We start from the raw sequence: 15,113 nt of genomic DNA, 5'->3' as shown, positions 1-15,113 counted from the left end.
ATATAAAAATTAGGCTGACATAAAAATATGTTTAATAAGGCTGACATGCCATTCAAGGGCAGCTTGGTCATAAAAATTACATTTATGATGATATGGACAACTTCCATCAATGAACACTATTGATATAGGGCAGCTTTAATAAATGGTGAGTTTTGGAAAACAAAAAGTCAATGATATAGGGTTCTCTCGAGGTTTTGAAAAGTTAATAATGAGTTTAAGAGAAATTATGAAAAGTTCTAGTGAATTTTATATAATTTTTTTTTTATATTAATGCAATACAAAGTGTTCTTTTATCTAATTGGTGTGCATTTGTGATTTCATTGCTTGCTTTATTCATTAGCCTCGGTTTGAAAAGAGTGTCAATACTGATATGTAGAGTTCAAAACTTTATATTTTATAAGGAAAATTCCCATAGGTATCCTGTACCAATTTAATACCCAAACCTTAAAATGCAACAATCTAATACCCAATTTTTCATTTTGTGACAATATAAAACCTACTGTTAATGAACCATCAATTATGTATATCATGTGATCTCATGTGACATTTAAGACTTTTGAAAATATCAAAATTACCCTTAGAAATAAAATAGACTGTTCATGTGACCTCATGTATGAATCCAAAGGAGGATAAAGAGATTAAAACCGTCCATCTAATAGACAACACGCGTGTGTTGTTCTCGTGATCTTCATCGTCGGTCGCTCTTGCTTTCCTTGTCTCTGTTGCTCTATTACTCTTTGTCTGTTACTCACCTAGTTACTAATCAAGTGGTCGTCCTTTCGTTGTTTGAGTTATGGTCTTGCTTATTTTCTCGTCGGTGCTTTTTTATTTTGAGAAAGCGGTGCCGTGGAGTTCTTTGTTCGATTTTTTTCCCATTTTCCTGCTTTGGTTATGTTGTTACGATTCAGGTTGAATCCTCTGTTTACAGGCTTGCCTTTTCCCTTGTCTTTGTTTTTCTTCTTTCCTTTCTTGACCTTATGTGTTTGAGAAATGCTGATTTTTTCGCTTATTGTTTTTCTTATTTTCTCTTCGTCTCATTAGTTTTTTTCCCTGTTTCTCTTTCATTTGGACTCAACGGTTCACGTAAAGGTTATTCTAATATTGCTCACTAAAGTCTATTTAAATTATAGGCTAATGGCTCAGTACCAGAACGACGAGCTTGAATACATTGTTGATGATTACTATGGCTTGACTGATTTCGAGGATGATCCTTTTGAAGAAACTCAGCAAAATAGAAATGGAGAAGATTCGGATTTTGAAGACGACTTTGATGTGGTGTGTTTAGAGGATTGTAATTGGCTCTTTACTAAATTTATTCGACCTTAGAGACAAAGTAATTGATTTGATTTGGGCTTTGGCTCTGTTTTTTATCTTGTTTCAGAATAAGCCAAAGACTGATACTTCGGCTCTTGAGGCTCGAAGTGGAAAGGATATTCAGGGAATTCCATGGGAGAGGATGAACTTTACGAGGGATAAGTACCGAGAGACGAGATTGAAGCAGTGCAAAAATTTCGAGAGCCTCTCCCACCCTCGCAAAGAGATTGCAAAGGCAAGCTTCTATTCCCCTGTTTAAGACAATCATCAATAATTAATTAGGTGTCTTTGATGATAGTTTAGTCCTCCCCGGTGTTGATGCAAGTCGTTTTGTTTCTTTTCATAGAAAACAAAGCTATGGATTGATTTTGCAGTAGACCGACGATGAAGATCACGAGTTTAAGACCGTCCGTCTAATGAACAGTACGTGCTGGCCACCACTTACTGCATTTAAGCCCTTCCGATGGTTGCTTGCTTCATTAGCTCGGTCTGCGGTTGGTCTTTGGTGCACCATTTTCAGCAGGTTGAATTAAAATGCATCTGAGTTATGTCTTAACCTGAACTGAGACGATGCGGCAAGAGGCGATTCTATTAGCTCTGTTTTGATTTTTTGTCTTTAGATAATGGCTTTCGATGTATTTGAGGAGTCAAGGATAATGGGGGAGACCGATGAAGCATTTTGTATGAAGATTTACCCCCAATAAATGATTAGGAGCCACTAGAATGTAGCTAAAAAAAGTAGTTGGATTTCACCGTTGCGAGTTGATCGAGTGTTAGCCGCAACCGCCGCTGTGTCGAATCAAAGAAGGTGATCAGTGAATTCGGTTTTGATTTAGCAAATTAAAATAGGGTTTTAGATTCTTGCTCGATGGAAGAAAGTAGGAAAACGATGAGGGATGAAGGAATCTGAGGAATATTGTTAGGAGAAGAGGAGTGCCGCCGCTATTCAACTAAGGGAACGATGAACAGTGGCGGTGAATAATAAAAATTAGACGAAATTTAAGAACATTTGTGTCTTTTTCCATAGTACAGATGCTAGATTGTTATAAAATGAAGGTTCGGTACTATATTGTCGCGCATTTTAAAGATACCTATTGGAAAGTTTTCCGATTTTATATTACTTTGTATGTATTTATATTGTATATTTATACTCTTAATACAAGGATGAAGGAAGTTAATTCAACTGACATCGCGTGCTACATAAGTCCGTAACAGTATCTTGTTGGCTGGACCAGGCCCGCAACCGGGCTTCTAAGTATTCAAGCCAAGCCTGGCCCTGAATTTTTGGGCCGGGTCTAGAGATAAAACCTGCGCCCAAACTCGAAAATTTCCGGGACGGGCTCACGGGCCGTGCCTGGCCGGAAAATGATCAGCAACGGGGAAAGTAGTGGTTACGACATTTCAAGCGTTTCCGGCTTTCCACTTTCCAGCGGCGAAAAGGAAGGGATAAAAACCCCTCCCAAAATCCCCGATCGGAGGAGAACCGAGAGCGTGACAAGAAGGGAAAACATGCCGGTCTTCAACGTTTCTTCTTTTTCGTCATCGTCACCCTTGTCTTCATCAACTTCTTCCTCTCCATTCTCCTCATCCGTTGACCCTGTTACTCTACCTACTGGTTGTTTCTCATTCAGAACGTCGTCGTTTGGTTTCGCCACCTCGGCAAAACGTACCACCACTTCGGCCCCGAAATCTTCCTTCCCAAGTGGTTTCACTTGGTCCTCTTCGTCGTCTTCGTCCCCATCAAGTTCAAATTTCTCAACTTCAATCCTTAGTTGCGGTGCTTCTTCGGCTTCTGCTCCCTCGTTCTCGTTCGCATTCTCTACAGGTTCAGCATCGTCCGCAAGTACTGGTTCTCCGCTGTTTGGGACGCCTTTGGCATCTACGGCTTCGGCTAGTTCCGCCGCGGTGTTCTCTGGTCCGTCAATATTCGGATCTTCTGTTACCACTGCTGCTCCTTTCTCTGATTCGACATTCTTTGGAGCTGCCTCAGCTTCTGCTTCTACGACCACTTCTCCTACCACTCATGCCGCTTCTAGTTCGACTTTGTCTGCAGATTCCTTATCTTGGGCCCCTACGATCAGTATTTTGAGCACTTCTGCTGTCTCTGCTTCAAAATCGTTTGGAACTTCTTCAGTTTCAGCTTCTGCTGCCACTGCACCTCCGCCCTTCTCTACCCCTTCATTGTTTGGAGCTTCCTCTGTATCTTCATCGTCATCATCTTCAGCTGCATGCGGTCCTTCTTCCCCTAGCTTGTTTTCTTCGAGTTCAAGTTCGGCTTCATCTTTTTCAGCCTCTTCAGCCCCATCATTTTCTAAAACCTCTGGGAGTTCTATCTCTACGACCGTTTCCTCTACCTCATCGTCTTCCTATTCTCCATCAAAATTGTCTTTTGGAACTCCATCGTCATCTGCATTCCCAACTTCGTTTGGATTTGGCAGTGCTTCTTCTGGCGCTGCTAGCTCTTCTGCAAAACCTCTTTCTTTACGTTCTGGGTCTTCTTCAGCACAATCTGTTTCATCAACTGTCACAGCTACCAGTGCTTCAACTCCAGCAGTGAGTGCAAATCCTGCGCCATTCGCCCCTGCTTTCTTCTCTTCACAAGCTTCTGTCTCTTCTGCTTCTTCGCCATCATTTCCTGATTTCGGAACTAGTGCTTCATTAGCAACTGCAGTGTCAACATCAGCAGCTACGACCACAATTGCCAGCTCTGCTCCCACATCATCGTTGCAACTCCAGTCAACAACTGCTGCACCGGTATTTGGTAAGCTTACCAACAATCTTTATGTAGGTACACTTCACTATTTTTGCTCTCCCGCCCCCAACCAAAGCACACTATAGTTATTATCTTATCTTGATTTTTGAATTCAATTAAGGATCTCTTTCTTTGAGATAGATTAGGAAACTGCTGTGGGAATTGGGAGTTCAGTTTCAATCGATACCAAGAAAAGGAAACTATTTAGCACATACTCTAGCTAAACAAGGAGTAAACAGACCATACTTTCATGTTGTGGACATGGCAAAGGTTGATCAATATGCGCATTCATTGATAGATTATTTGTTTATTGATAGACCTAATCATAGGTTAATGAAAGAGGACGTCCTCAACTCAGAAGGAGATTGGAACCTAAACTATGGAGAACCTGCTCCCTCCCAATATTCTCTATTCTATTCATCAAAGTGGTTTCTACACGTCTCCTAATACAAAAGTAAAGACATGATCATATGGAAACTTTCAAATAATGGTCGTTTCTCCATCAAAAGCTGTTGGGATATGATAAGGGATGAGGCTGGGGAGAAATTCTGGGCCAAACACGTACTGGTCCCAAACAAGATTGCTGTCTTTGCTTGGAAGCTCATAAACCGTGCCTTACCTACTGATGACAGAATTCAATCCAAAAGTATCAACCTGGCGCGAGCAGATGTTGGTGCTGTACTAATCGAACAAATGAATCCCTACACCAGAATGCAAAGGCTGAAATCCATGAAAATTAAAAGTTGGTTTAGTTTTGCAATGATAAATTTTGTTTTCTTACCAAACAGTTTTTGGTTGTCACAGGTATAAATACGAATTTCAAGACTGAAATCCATCTTTTTTACATTGACCAACTTTGAGTGCAAAGTTTGTATCCACCATTTTTGGATGCAAACTTTGCTCTCATTTTGAATACAGACATGCCTTGGAGTTTTTTATAGCTGTCAATTTTAGTACACAAATGTATTCTTACCAAATGTCTTTAAAATTGAACCAGAATGCATATATGTATTGAACTGGGGTTTGCACTCTTCCCAAATGGACCATGTAATGTAGCTGAAACCAAACCTAGGAAAGTCATGCTTTATCAAATCTGACCCAACCAATCCCAATAGTCTATACATTTTTTTGTTAGTAGTTGTGCAGGACTATCTGATTAACCTTTAGTTATTGCCATCTCTGTTTATGCAATGAAGACTATATCCCATCTTTTATTTTTAATTAATCAATTTATGGCTTTTCTAGGATCTCAATGACACCCATTCAGATTAACTTGTTTAGATTAGTTTAATCTTAGTTCTATAACCCCTTCCCCTCCCCCTCCCTCCTGACTCTTTCTCTTCCTCTGTTCATCTGTTTATAGTGGTTTATTCCACCAATGTTTGGTCCTCCTCTTTCTCTGGTAGGTACTGGCTAATAGATGTTTCTTTCATGTATATCTCATTTTATTGTAACCATGGAACTTCTTTTTATAGGTATTGCAGCTTCAAGTTCTACAGCTGCATCAACTGACTCAGCACCAAAATTCAGTTTTTGTGGTCCCAGTAGTGGTGCAGCTCAGACATCATCTACTATTGCTATAACTACCAGTAGTGGGTCGGTGCACCTTTCCTTGGTTGTGATATAAGTATTTTCTCTCCAATGCGATCAAAATCCCCAAGCCTCCTGATGATTTCTTAGGGCCCGTTTGGCATGTTTTTTTGAGAAGATCTTCTTGTAGCTCTGACAGTCAAAAGACGCATTAAGCTTTTGACATAAGATCTGGGCAGACGGAGGCAGTTTGGCAGATGTGCGTCTTTCCGTGTGTCTGCCCGCGTCTTTCCACACGAGATTAAAATGCGAAAGACGCGGGATGAAGCTTCCCGAAATCAGCCCAAAATGGGCTTCTTGCATCTTTTTGGCACACCGTCTTTTGGCGGATAGATCTTCTGTGAGCCAAATGGGAATAGACCGAAAATTGGTCTTCCCGGCTTGTAAAAAGCCAAAAGACCGCACGAAAAGACACGCCAAACGGGCCCTTAGGTATCCTACTAAGCAAAAATGCTCTTATATTCACAATTTGATACTGCAAATTATGTGTTAATAATATCTTAGGGGCCTTTTGATAATGGCTGAATTAGCTGAACTGAATTGTTTACTTCTTTGTTGTCTAGCAGATATTTATTAAGTAGGGAGTGCGCTCCTTAGTGGCTGAATGGCATGTCAGGGTCTTTCAGCCATTAAGGAACTTACTACCTACTTAATGGATCATTCACTAAAAGGTGAAGCAACAAGCCATTCAGTTCAGCCATTACTTGACCCCCTTAGTATGAATTTTAGATTTTGGCAGCTATTGACAGTTTAGTTATATTTTAGTTATGGTATCTTCCTAAGGAGCCTCATGCACTGGGGTGCCTTTTTTTGTCGTCCTAGGGTCCATTGCTTGGTTTATGGTAAAATCTCAGGCTGACAAGCATGTGAACATTAGTTCTAGTCTGAGAGTGGCCACCTTGTGCTACAAAATGCCAAAGGTTAGCTGGTTAGGTCCATATCCAGTCCAATACCCCAGATAGTTAGGATCAACATTGGGTAATTTTATGCTGCAAATTCAATTTTATTTGTTTGTATGGTATTTTACATTTCTCATGACCTTCAGATCAAAAAACAATCTTGTGTTTAAAATATGATGAGGATTTTTCTGTCCTGAAATGTCCCAGTAGTATAATTTCCATTTCTAGGTTATAATCTGGTATCTGTAACATCTTCGTAAGCTCTCTTTATTCTCTTGATTGTTAATTTAATCTTTTAAGTTTCATTTCATGTTCATTATAAAAGCCATAAAACAAATTAGTCTTATTACAAAAAAAAAAAAAAAACAAATTAGTCTTATTACAAAAAAAAAAACAAATTAGTTTTAAAATCTAATGAAGATTTCCCATCCTATCCTGTAAAATGTGTAGTACGGTTCATAATTATGGACTTAATGTCTTCCATTTTGTTTTCTTTTTCTTGTCTGTAGAACCACGTGTTCAACTGTCAGTGCAACAGTATCTCCTGCACCAAAATTACCGTCTGAGACCACTGGAAAAACTGTTGGCGAGGTATATCCTTCTATTTTGTACTTAGTGAGCTTAAAGATATTTCTTGCTTTGATTGTTTTGAAAGTCATGTTTGACAACCACTTTGTACCTTGCTGGAAGCAGATAATGATTGTAGGGAAACTGTACTTTTGCAGAAGAATATGCAAGGTTCAAAATTTCGATACAATATGCCCCATATATTGGGTGTATTGTATCATATCTATGGGGCTCTGATACAGGACATAAAAGGGAATTTGGGAATTTTGGTATTTTCGTGGGGGTAGGCAGGCCTAAGACTGAACCCCCTGACCAATTTTGAAAAAAAAAAAAAAAACTAAAGGAAGGATGTTTTGTTGTATCAAAGCACTCAATATGCCTGTTCTTGCATATCAGGTGTATCGATACTTTAAACCTTGAGAACATGTACCTGGATTGTGTTTTTTTCTTTGAAAAGGACATTGGTGGTCTGTCGTTCATTACAGTTTGCTACTCTTGGCATTTTTTTTAGACTTCCTGGTTCTTTTCTTGTGGTTGGTTATAAACTTTCTGTCAACCCTCTATTACTTCTTGCCTTCTATGATCTACTTGTTTATTTTTTATCCGTTTAATTTTTTTGCAGATTATCAAATGGCTTCATCTAGTATATTTTGTTATTTGTTTTTGTGCATGTTGTAGTTGCTTGGCATCTTGGATCCTGTGTTTTCTTGGTCAAGGCTCAATTTCTATGTCCATTCCACTGTGTTAATGCATCACAAACTATGGGTTAATTGATAGAAGGGGTGTAATTGGATAATTTCACAATTGTTTGTCCATTTCAAAATCTATTCTATCCTGACTTTTTTCAATGAATTCTAACCGGATTGATGGAAAAGTTGTAGTTGGATAATCCAACATCTCCCTAGATGCATGTGCCTGTATGCTGTGATACCCAGATACCTGTACAAAGATGCCATATCATATTGGATACTTCAATTTTTAGTGTAAATTTACATATCTGATACCATATCGAGCCGTTTCCTTGCCATATCTAGGTAACATAATCTGTATGTTTGTATCTTGAAGCAACCCTGGGTTCAATATAAAATTGGGTTGGATCTGAATCTATGCATTCCTAGCCCTACTTACCATTTATATTGTTCAAAGAATGTCACTCCAAAAAGTGACCAGGCACGACTTCTTATTCACCCTAAGCTTTACAAGGGAGAAAAGAACATGATATATGATTTATATTTAAACTGACTGTCAATCTCCATGAGCAAGAAAGCAAGATCAAAGGGCTGAACTAATAACACTCGGCTCAGATTAGCAGCTACAGTGGATTGGACATCTTTAGAGATGGAGGGAGACCTCAGGTGGTAATTAGATGGATGTGAGAGTGCAGGGAAGGTCCTCTGCCCATCCACCATATCATAGAGGCTATTTGGCTTTGTGTCATTGCGTGTACAGATCAAGTGGATCCAAGGTAAGCTTACCTGGCAGATGCCTTTGCAAGGGAATGGTTAAACAAGATGATTGTATTGGGGGCTATCCATTTAATACTTGCCATGTGGGCTATGTGAGGACCAAAATTTGGGTGTAAAGGGGGGCTAAATATAAAGATCAGCCAATGATTTTTTCATGCTCTATTTCCTTGTTTTCCTTTCTTTGCTTCAACACATCACTATTTTCCTCTCATCCACAAATCTCTAGATCATTTTACTAATCCCGTTAAAAGCCTCTTTCTTGCTCACAAGTCGCAACACTTGATAGTTCTATACTTCCACTTTACCTTTATCAATGTTTTTGATACTTACACGTTTTATCTGACCTATCTTAAATTTTTTATCAATACTCTAGGTTATGATTTTAATGTTCATATTTTTATATCAGATTGAAATAGCAAAAGTAGTTGAGACACAGGCTAATTTGGAGCAACAATTGGAGCTGAATGAGAATCATCAAGAAGAGGTATGCAAATTACTACAATGAATTATGTAGTTCAATAGCCTCATTTCCTGCAAGCACCGTGATTTTTCTTTTTTCCTTCATGGGGCTACACAATATAGGGTAGCCCCTGCACAACGGGATTTGATCCCTAGTCTCTTCTACAACCAACCAGAGAACTTACCAACTGAGCCACTATTAGTTGTTTCAGATGTGCTTAAGATATATGTGCACTTGTTGTGTGTGTGTGTGTGTTTGTGGGGGTGGGGGGGGGGGGGGTGTTGATAATGAATGGCTTTGTTTTCTAAAACAAAGATTGGAATGTCAGCAAAAGCAATACCATTCACACAACTGCTGATGTAGCAGTTGTTTTTGTTTTAGAAAACAAACCATTCACATTGCCGAGCACCCCCTTACTGAGATTCTCTAAACAACCCAAGAATCTTTACACATGACAAACTAGTTTGGAGCTTAGAAGATTTCATCAAGTTCCTTACCCACCCTATGTTCATGGTAAAAGGTCCGACCTAAAACAACTTGCAATATGTGCAAAATGAGCTCACTTTTATGGACTTTTGGATTGATCATGTGGCCAATCCAGTGAGTCCCCCTATCTGATTGGATGGTCTGGATCAGTCACAAGATCCCTCCAAATGGCTAAAGTAAGGTGGATTCATGTAGGTAACCATTTTTTCATATATCGGTTGTAATCATACTATTTTTCCATGTAGCCAATCCATCTGGGGCCAAACTGGTCCACATGATTGTGTCCTCTATTCATGGAGTAAAATTCAACTTAAAAACCCCTGCAGTACAGCCAAAATGTGTGTTTGTTTGGGATAGTTTTTGAATTGTAAAATTAAAACTTTGGACTCTGTATATGATGCAGAGTCAAAACTGCAGAGTGACTAAAGTTGTAAATGGAAGTTTGGGTGATATTTATAGAATTTATTTGGAGAAAATCAAATCAATGGGAAGCCATGATCTCTTTTCTATCTAGCTTCCACTGAGGGGTATACAGACCTAGGGGCTGGAGCCTCTCCAAAGTTAAGGCATGCTAAAACCAGAAATAAAAAGCATACAATAATAGCATTGATAATCGAACAAAATCAATATGCTATTACTGGCAGGATATGCCCTTGTACAAATGACAACAAAAGCTTGCAAAGGATAGGTGGGTTGCTGTTGAAAGTGGCATTCTAGATCCTAGTGAATTATATGCCTACAACAAAGCTCATGGTGGAGTGGCTGAAAATATCAAAGCCTTTCTGCACTATGAAATATGAGGATCCTTGTAATCAAGGTTCAAAATATTGATATGCTGTATTGTATTGGTAAGCTTGGATATGGATATGTATTTTATGTGCTTTGGATATTCATGGATATGGTAGAAAGATACATATGTGTTGGTAATATTGAGGTAAGGTTAAAATAACTCTTAATAAGGTATAAATACATAAGAAATGCACACTTGAATTGTTTATATGAAGAGATGCATTACAATCAATTTGGAGTCCAAAATATCTAGATGTCATACACTAACTTTACTAATAATACATCAAACAATGTTTTAGTTACCAATCTGTTAAAATTCATTACAAGACATGTTAAATTGTAGTTAGATCAATGGATTCGATGGATAATTGCTAGATCCATCTTTAGTTCTTCCTTACCATGAAAATCATTTAGAACATTTAAAATGAATTAATTTTCTATTTTTTGACTTACTTCCTAAAAATTAAGAAAAACTTCATTTTGACATTAATTATTTGTTAGATCAATGAGTTTAATAGACATTGATAGATCCATCTTATCATTCTTTCCTACAAAGAAATTCATTTAAATCATATAAAAAATTACTTTTTTATATGTTGACAATCCAAATCGTCAAGACAACCCATAAAAACTGCTAAAAAAGAGTTGAATATTTAAAACCAATCTGGAGACAAATAATGAGTTGCACCCCTATAAATAGGCTGGATTTTCACCTTTTCTTTTTAGAAAATCCATAGATCTAACAAGACTAGGGCTGTAAGTTGGGTACCTGATTTGAATATTTTTACATTGCATCAGGTTGGGCTCATTGAAATTTTAACAATTCCCCAACGTGTACCTGCCCAAATTGCACACCTAAAGTTTGGAATGCCCAATGTAAATGGATATACGTTAGCAATCCAAACTGTTAAAAGATTTTGGACGAATATTTAATAGCAATTCATTGACCCTTGCCCTTGGTCATAATTCATAAACTTCTAGCGATGGTTAGAAGCTTTTATCGGCAGTGACCACTACCATAGGTTTTTAGGTCCTTTAAATGCTCAATGGAATGGGGACCACTCCATTTGTGCCATATGTCATTCATTTGTTATACGAATACATAAACCATATATTTTCCATAATATATTGATTTGTTAACATTAAGGGGGTGTTCTTTTTTCGCATTTCGAGGGGGGAAAGTTGGTCAATGGGATTTTGGTTCCCATTAACCAAGAATCCCATGTTCTTTTTTCAGATTTATGTAGAGACCAAGGAAAGTTTATTTTCCTGGATATTATTTATCCAGGTAAGTGATACCCATATCCTAGGTAGGTAAATAACTTTCCCACCTAGGGGGAAGGAGGAAAGTTGTCTAACACTTGAATGGGACAAAAATGTCATTTTTAACTATGGATTTTTTATGGCTAAAATGGTCATTGCCTTGTTTACATAAGAAATAAAAGAACATGGGTAAATGCACTTATACGGGTAAGTGTTTCCAAGGAAAAACTTACCCAGATAACTGCATTTACCCAAGTAAATAACTTATCGAAAAGCGAACTGGGCCTAAATGGCTTTCTCTAGAACCATTATTTGCAAATGCAAGACCCCAAAATCTGTTTCAGCTCAAACTCCCAAAGTCATTGTTTGCAATCGCAAGAACCCTGCAAATGAGGTCTCAAGGTTTGACATCCAATTGTTGGAAGCCTTAAACATTCAATTTTACATGTGTTTAAAAATTTGAAGAACAATAAGGGAATTTTTTACCATTAAAGAGTAAAGCTTGGTTTTCTAAATATTGAAGGGGTAATATTTGTCTTATTGGCCTTGTTCTTGTTTTGATAAATGACTTACCTACGTAAATGCACTTATCTTGCAATTATTTTTTGGGAAATGATTATTCAAATAAGTAAATGATGTTCTATTTTTCAAGTAAAGGTGTACAATGATCGATTTATCTAAAAAATGACATTATTGTAGGGGCAATATTGTCTCATCACATATTAACAATTTTTAGCTTGCATGGGTAAGTAAATAAGCCGTGGGAATTGGATATATCTCTAATCGTATATATTTATTATATTGAACAAAAGTAAGTATGATAAATAAAAAGCAATTTTTAAGAAACAAATAGAAAATAAATAAAAATATGCATTTATCATACTTATTTTTGTCAATTTTCAAATTTTCATCATATTAAACCAAAATAATTGTGAAAATAGAAATTTTTTTTATTAATGTTATAATATTATATATTTAACAAATAATAATTTAGATTGAAAGGAAATAAATCTACCATTACACTAAATTCAACTATTGAAGTTGTTGCTTTCAATATTACTAGTATCTCTATTTGTATTGGTCAAGAGTGTGAAAATAGGGAGGCAATAAATAGTAGAGGGGAGCAAGACAGGAGATACCGCCTACAGGTTTTCCACCTCCAAGAGTGAGAATCGGAGTGGAAGCACTAGGACTGTAGGACATGTGTGAAATTCTTAAATAAGCCTTTATGTGCAAATGAAATTGTTGTGCTATTCAAAGAATTGTATTGTAGGAGATGGGTAAGGAGGACACGGACGACAACATACGCGAAAGCACAGCATTGGATGCCCCCCTAGAGCAGAAAATAGCGTCAGGGGGGCATTCTGGAGGAGAGGTTAGGTGGGCTTCCCCGGAAGGTTGTGATGTAGTTCTTGAGCAAGGCGGGTCGCAAGACCCTCAACAGGTTCAGCAGGTAGATGAGGGCGTTGACATTATTACTACATCGAGGGAGTTCAGATCTCCTGATGAGGTTGTTTCTCCCTTGATAGATGACGAAGTCTCCAACACCAGCCCGTCGACCGAGGTAGCTTTTCACGAACTAGAATTGGATTTAATATGGTGCATATCATTGATCATCCTTTTGCTGCAATGCATACTAATGAATTCTTGTGACAGATAACTGTGACTCGTGCGTTGGACGTCGCTGGGTTGACAAAAGCGAGGGTGTACGTGGAGGTTGTTGATGATGATACGGGGAATAGAGTGGAAGAAGAGATGGACTACGAAATAGTTCATGAGAGCCCCATTGTTCAAACTGACGACGAAGCTCAACCGCCTACAGACAACATGGGGGTTGACATACGTGAAGAAGAAGAAGAACCCACCATTCTTGGGGAAGAGACAGTAGGGGCCTTGTCTATAAACGCTGTACTGGAGATTTTGCAGAAAGATAGCGAGGAGATGGGCCTCGAACCCATTGATGCAGTATCTAGATTTTATGTCTGTGTCCGGAGTCGGGAGAGTGGCAAGGTGTTTTCAGTTCCCGATTGGCTTGAAGGATTTGCACAGCAGCTGCTTGACGAGGGTGTCATGCCCGCTGTATCCCTTCCCAAGTCGATGCTTAGCGCTGGGTTGGGCAGCCTTAGCGTTGTGTGCTCTAGCATGAGCAAGCACTCGCCGGAAACTGTGACTTGGGAGGATTGCGTTCGATGGTACGTGACATGCGCTTCAGTGAGCAGTGTTGGCTTTAAGGTTGACAGCCTCCTGCAGCGCATTGGCGCAGTAGCACTCTTTGCTCGTAGTAAAGAGCTGAGTGACACCTTGGAGAGTGGCACCCGGGAGATTCTTTCCTTAGACGAAAGGATAAAGAAGACCGACGACGCTCTGCAACAACTGCTACGGCAGCGGGAGGTTCTAGTGCAGAGTCGGACGGAACGGCTAACCGAGATGGATCGTGTCAAGATGGCACTTTCTCGCCATGAAGAGATGCTTCAAAAGCTTGAGGAGGTTGGCCCCAATTGGTGTTTCACGTAAGGGTATGTGCGTTATCTTTGACTTGGTTGTATACTTGTATTACATGCATTTTGGTAACATTACTTATCCTTTCGGTTGTGTAGAATGTATAGCGTGTAATATGGTTTTGTACGAGTTTTGAGAATGCAAAGAAGTGAAGAACTTTCCGGTCGTCATTGACCAACAATATGGTTTAAGAGTAATATAAGCTGTGGGCATTAAGAGTTCCCAATTTAAGTACTGAAAAACAAAAACAAAAACTCAATTATTGTGCATCACTGTATGAAGTTAATGGCCAAGCTGAAGCCACAAGTAAAATCATGCAAAAGATGCTTGAGAAGACGATGAATGATCAATCGGGTGGATGGATCAATTATCACCTACATGTCCTAAACAAAAAGGAAGAAAATAGGGACTACACCATTCTCTTAGTCTATATGGCGTGGAAGCAATGCTGCCAGTCCAAATACAACTAGTTTCGAGCCCAGATCTGCTCTGCTCTTCACAGAGCGCTCCTCACACCAACCTCATAACATATCCCAGCCGCACATTATGTGTCTATTCATGGGGAGATGTTTCCAGTACACAGTGGAATGTGCTGTGAGGTTGGTGTGAGGAGCGGATCCCGATTCCTCTGCCATAGTAGCCTAGGTGTATGGAAGAGTGTCAAGTGGATCTCTTGGATCAAGGACCTGTTCTCAATTATTTTTCTTTTTCAGCAATGATCTGTGTTATAAAAAAAATTCCAAAGTTTAGAACCATATCCTGTCCACCCTTCCAAGATCATATATAGCTGGGATGAAAATTGGATAATGGCCTTTTTAATATATACGTTTATATCTTGGGTCAACAACAACAAGCTAGATCTGATTTTTGAGCTGAGTTCATGGCATATATTGCTGAAAATTTTACATATTTATTGCCTTTTATGCATTCCGAAAGCATTGGTAGTCTATCAGTTACCCAGATATGGTTTGAGCTTTGTTACTTTGCGCTTCTGGGAGTGTGGTATTTACATACACAATAAACCTTGA

At 38.7% G+C, this 15,113-nt stretch overlaps 1 protein-coding gene across 2 annotated transcripts; it reads left to right on the top strand.

Moving 5' to 3' along the window:
- The first annotated feature begins 750 nt into the window (after positions 1 to 750).
- Positions 751 to 14,266, top strand: LOC104597625 (uncharacterized). 2 transcript variants are annotated; one of them, XM_010259273.2, is made up of 9 exons: positions 752 to 908; positions 1,131 to 1,275; positions 1,382 to 1,549; positions 1,661 to 4,075; positions 5,542 to 5,662; positions 7,065 to 7,146; positions 8,995 to 9,072; positions 12,860 to 13,150; positions 13,243 to 14,266. In XM_010259273.2, the coding sequence occupies exons 4-9, from the start codon at positions 2,680 to 2,682 to the stop codon at positions 14,098 to 14,100; spliced, it is 2,826 nt and encodes a 941-aa protein (XP_010257575.1). In that variant the 5' UTR covers positions 752 to 908; positions 1,131 to 1,275; positions 1,382 to 1,549; positions 1,661 to 2,679; the 3' UTR covers positions 14,101 to 14,266. The 2 variants fall into 2 exon arrangements, with proteins under 2 accessions (XP_088747450.1, XP_010257575.1); XM_088891324.1 differs by lacking the exon at positions 12,860 to 13,150 and having other exon boundaries at positions 751 to 908.
- The last annotated feature ends 847 nt before the right edge of the window (positions 14,267 to 15,113 follow it).

Source organism: Nelumbo nucifera, chromosome 7 (assembly GCF_055504915.1).
Source record: "Nelumbo nucifera cultivar China Antique chromosome 7, China Antique-T2T, whole genome shotgun sequence".
Taxonomy (NCBI): domain Eukaryota; kingdom Viridiplantae; phylum Streptophyta; class Magnoliopsida; order Proteales; family Nelumbonaceae; genus Nelumbo; species Nelumbo nucifera.
Note: the sequence above shows the minus strand (reverse complement) of the source record. Positions and strands in the feature narration are given on the sequence as shown.

Excerpts from the sequence above, each read along its gene's own strand:
- LOC104597625 (XM_010259273.2), top strand. The coding sequence starts at position 2,680 with ATGATCAGCAACGGGGAAAGTAGTGGTTACGACATTTCAAGCGTTTCC. Across the intron at positions 4,076-5,541 it reads AACTGCTGCACCGGTATTTG|GTATTGCAGCTTCAAGTTCT; the intron begins GTAAGCTTACCA and ends TTCTTTTTATAG. Across the intron at positions 13,151-13,242 it reads ACACCAGCCCGTCGACCGAG|ATAACTGTGACTCGTGCGTT; the intron begins GTAGCTTTTCAC and ends TTCTTGTGACAG.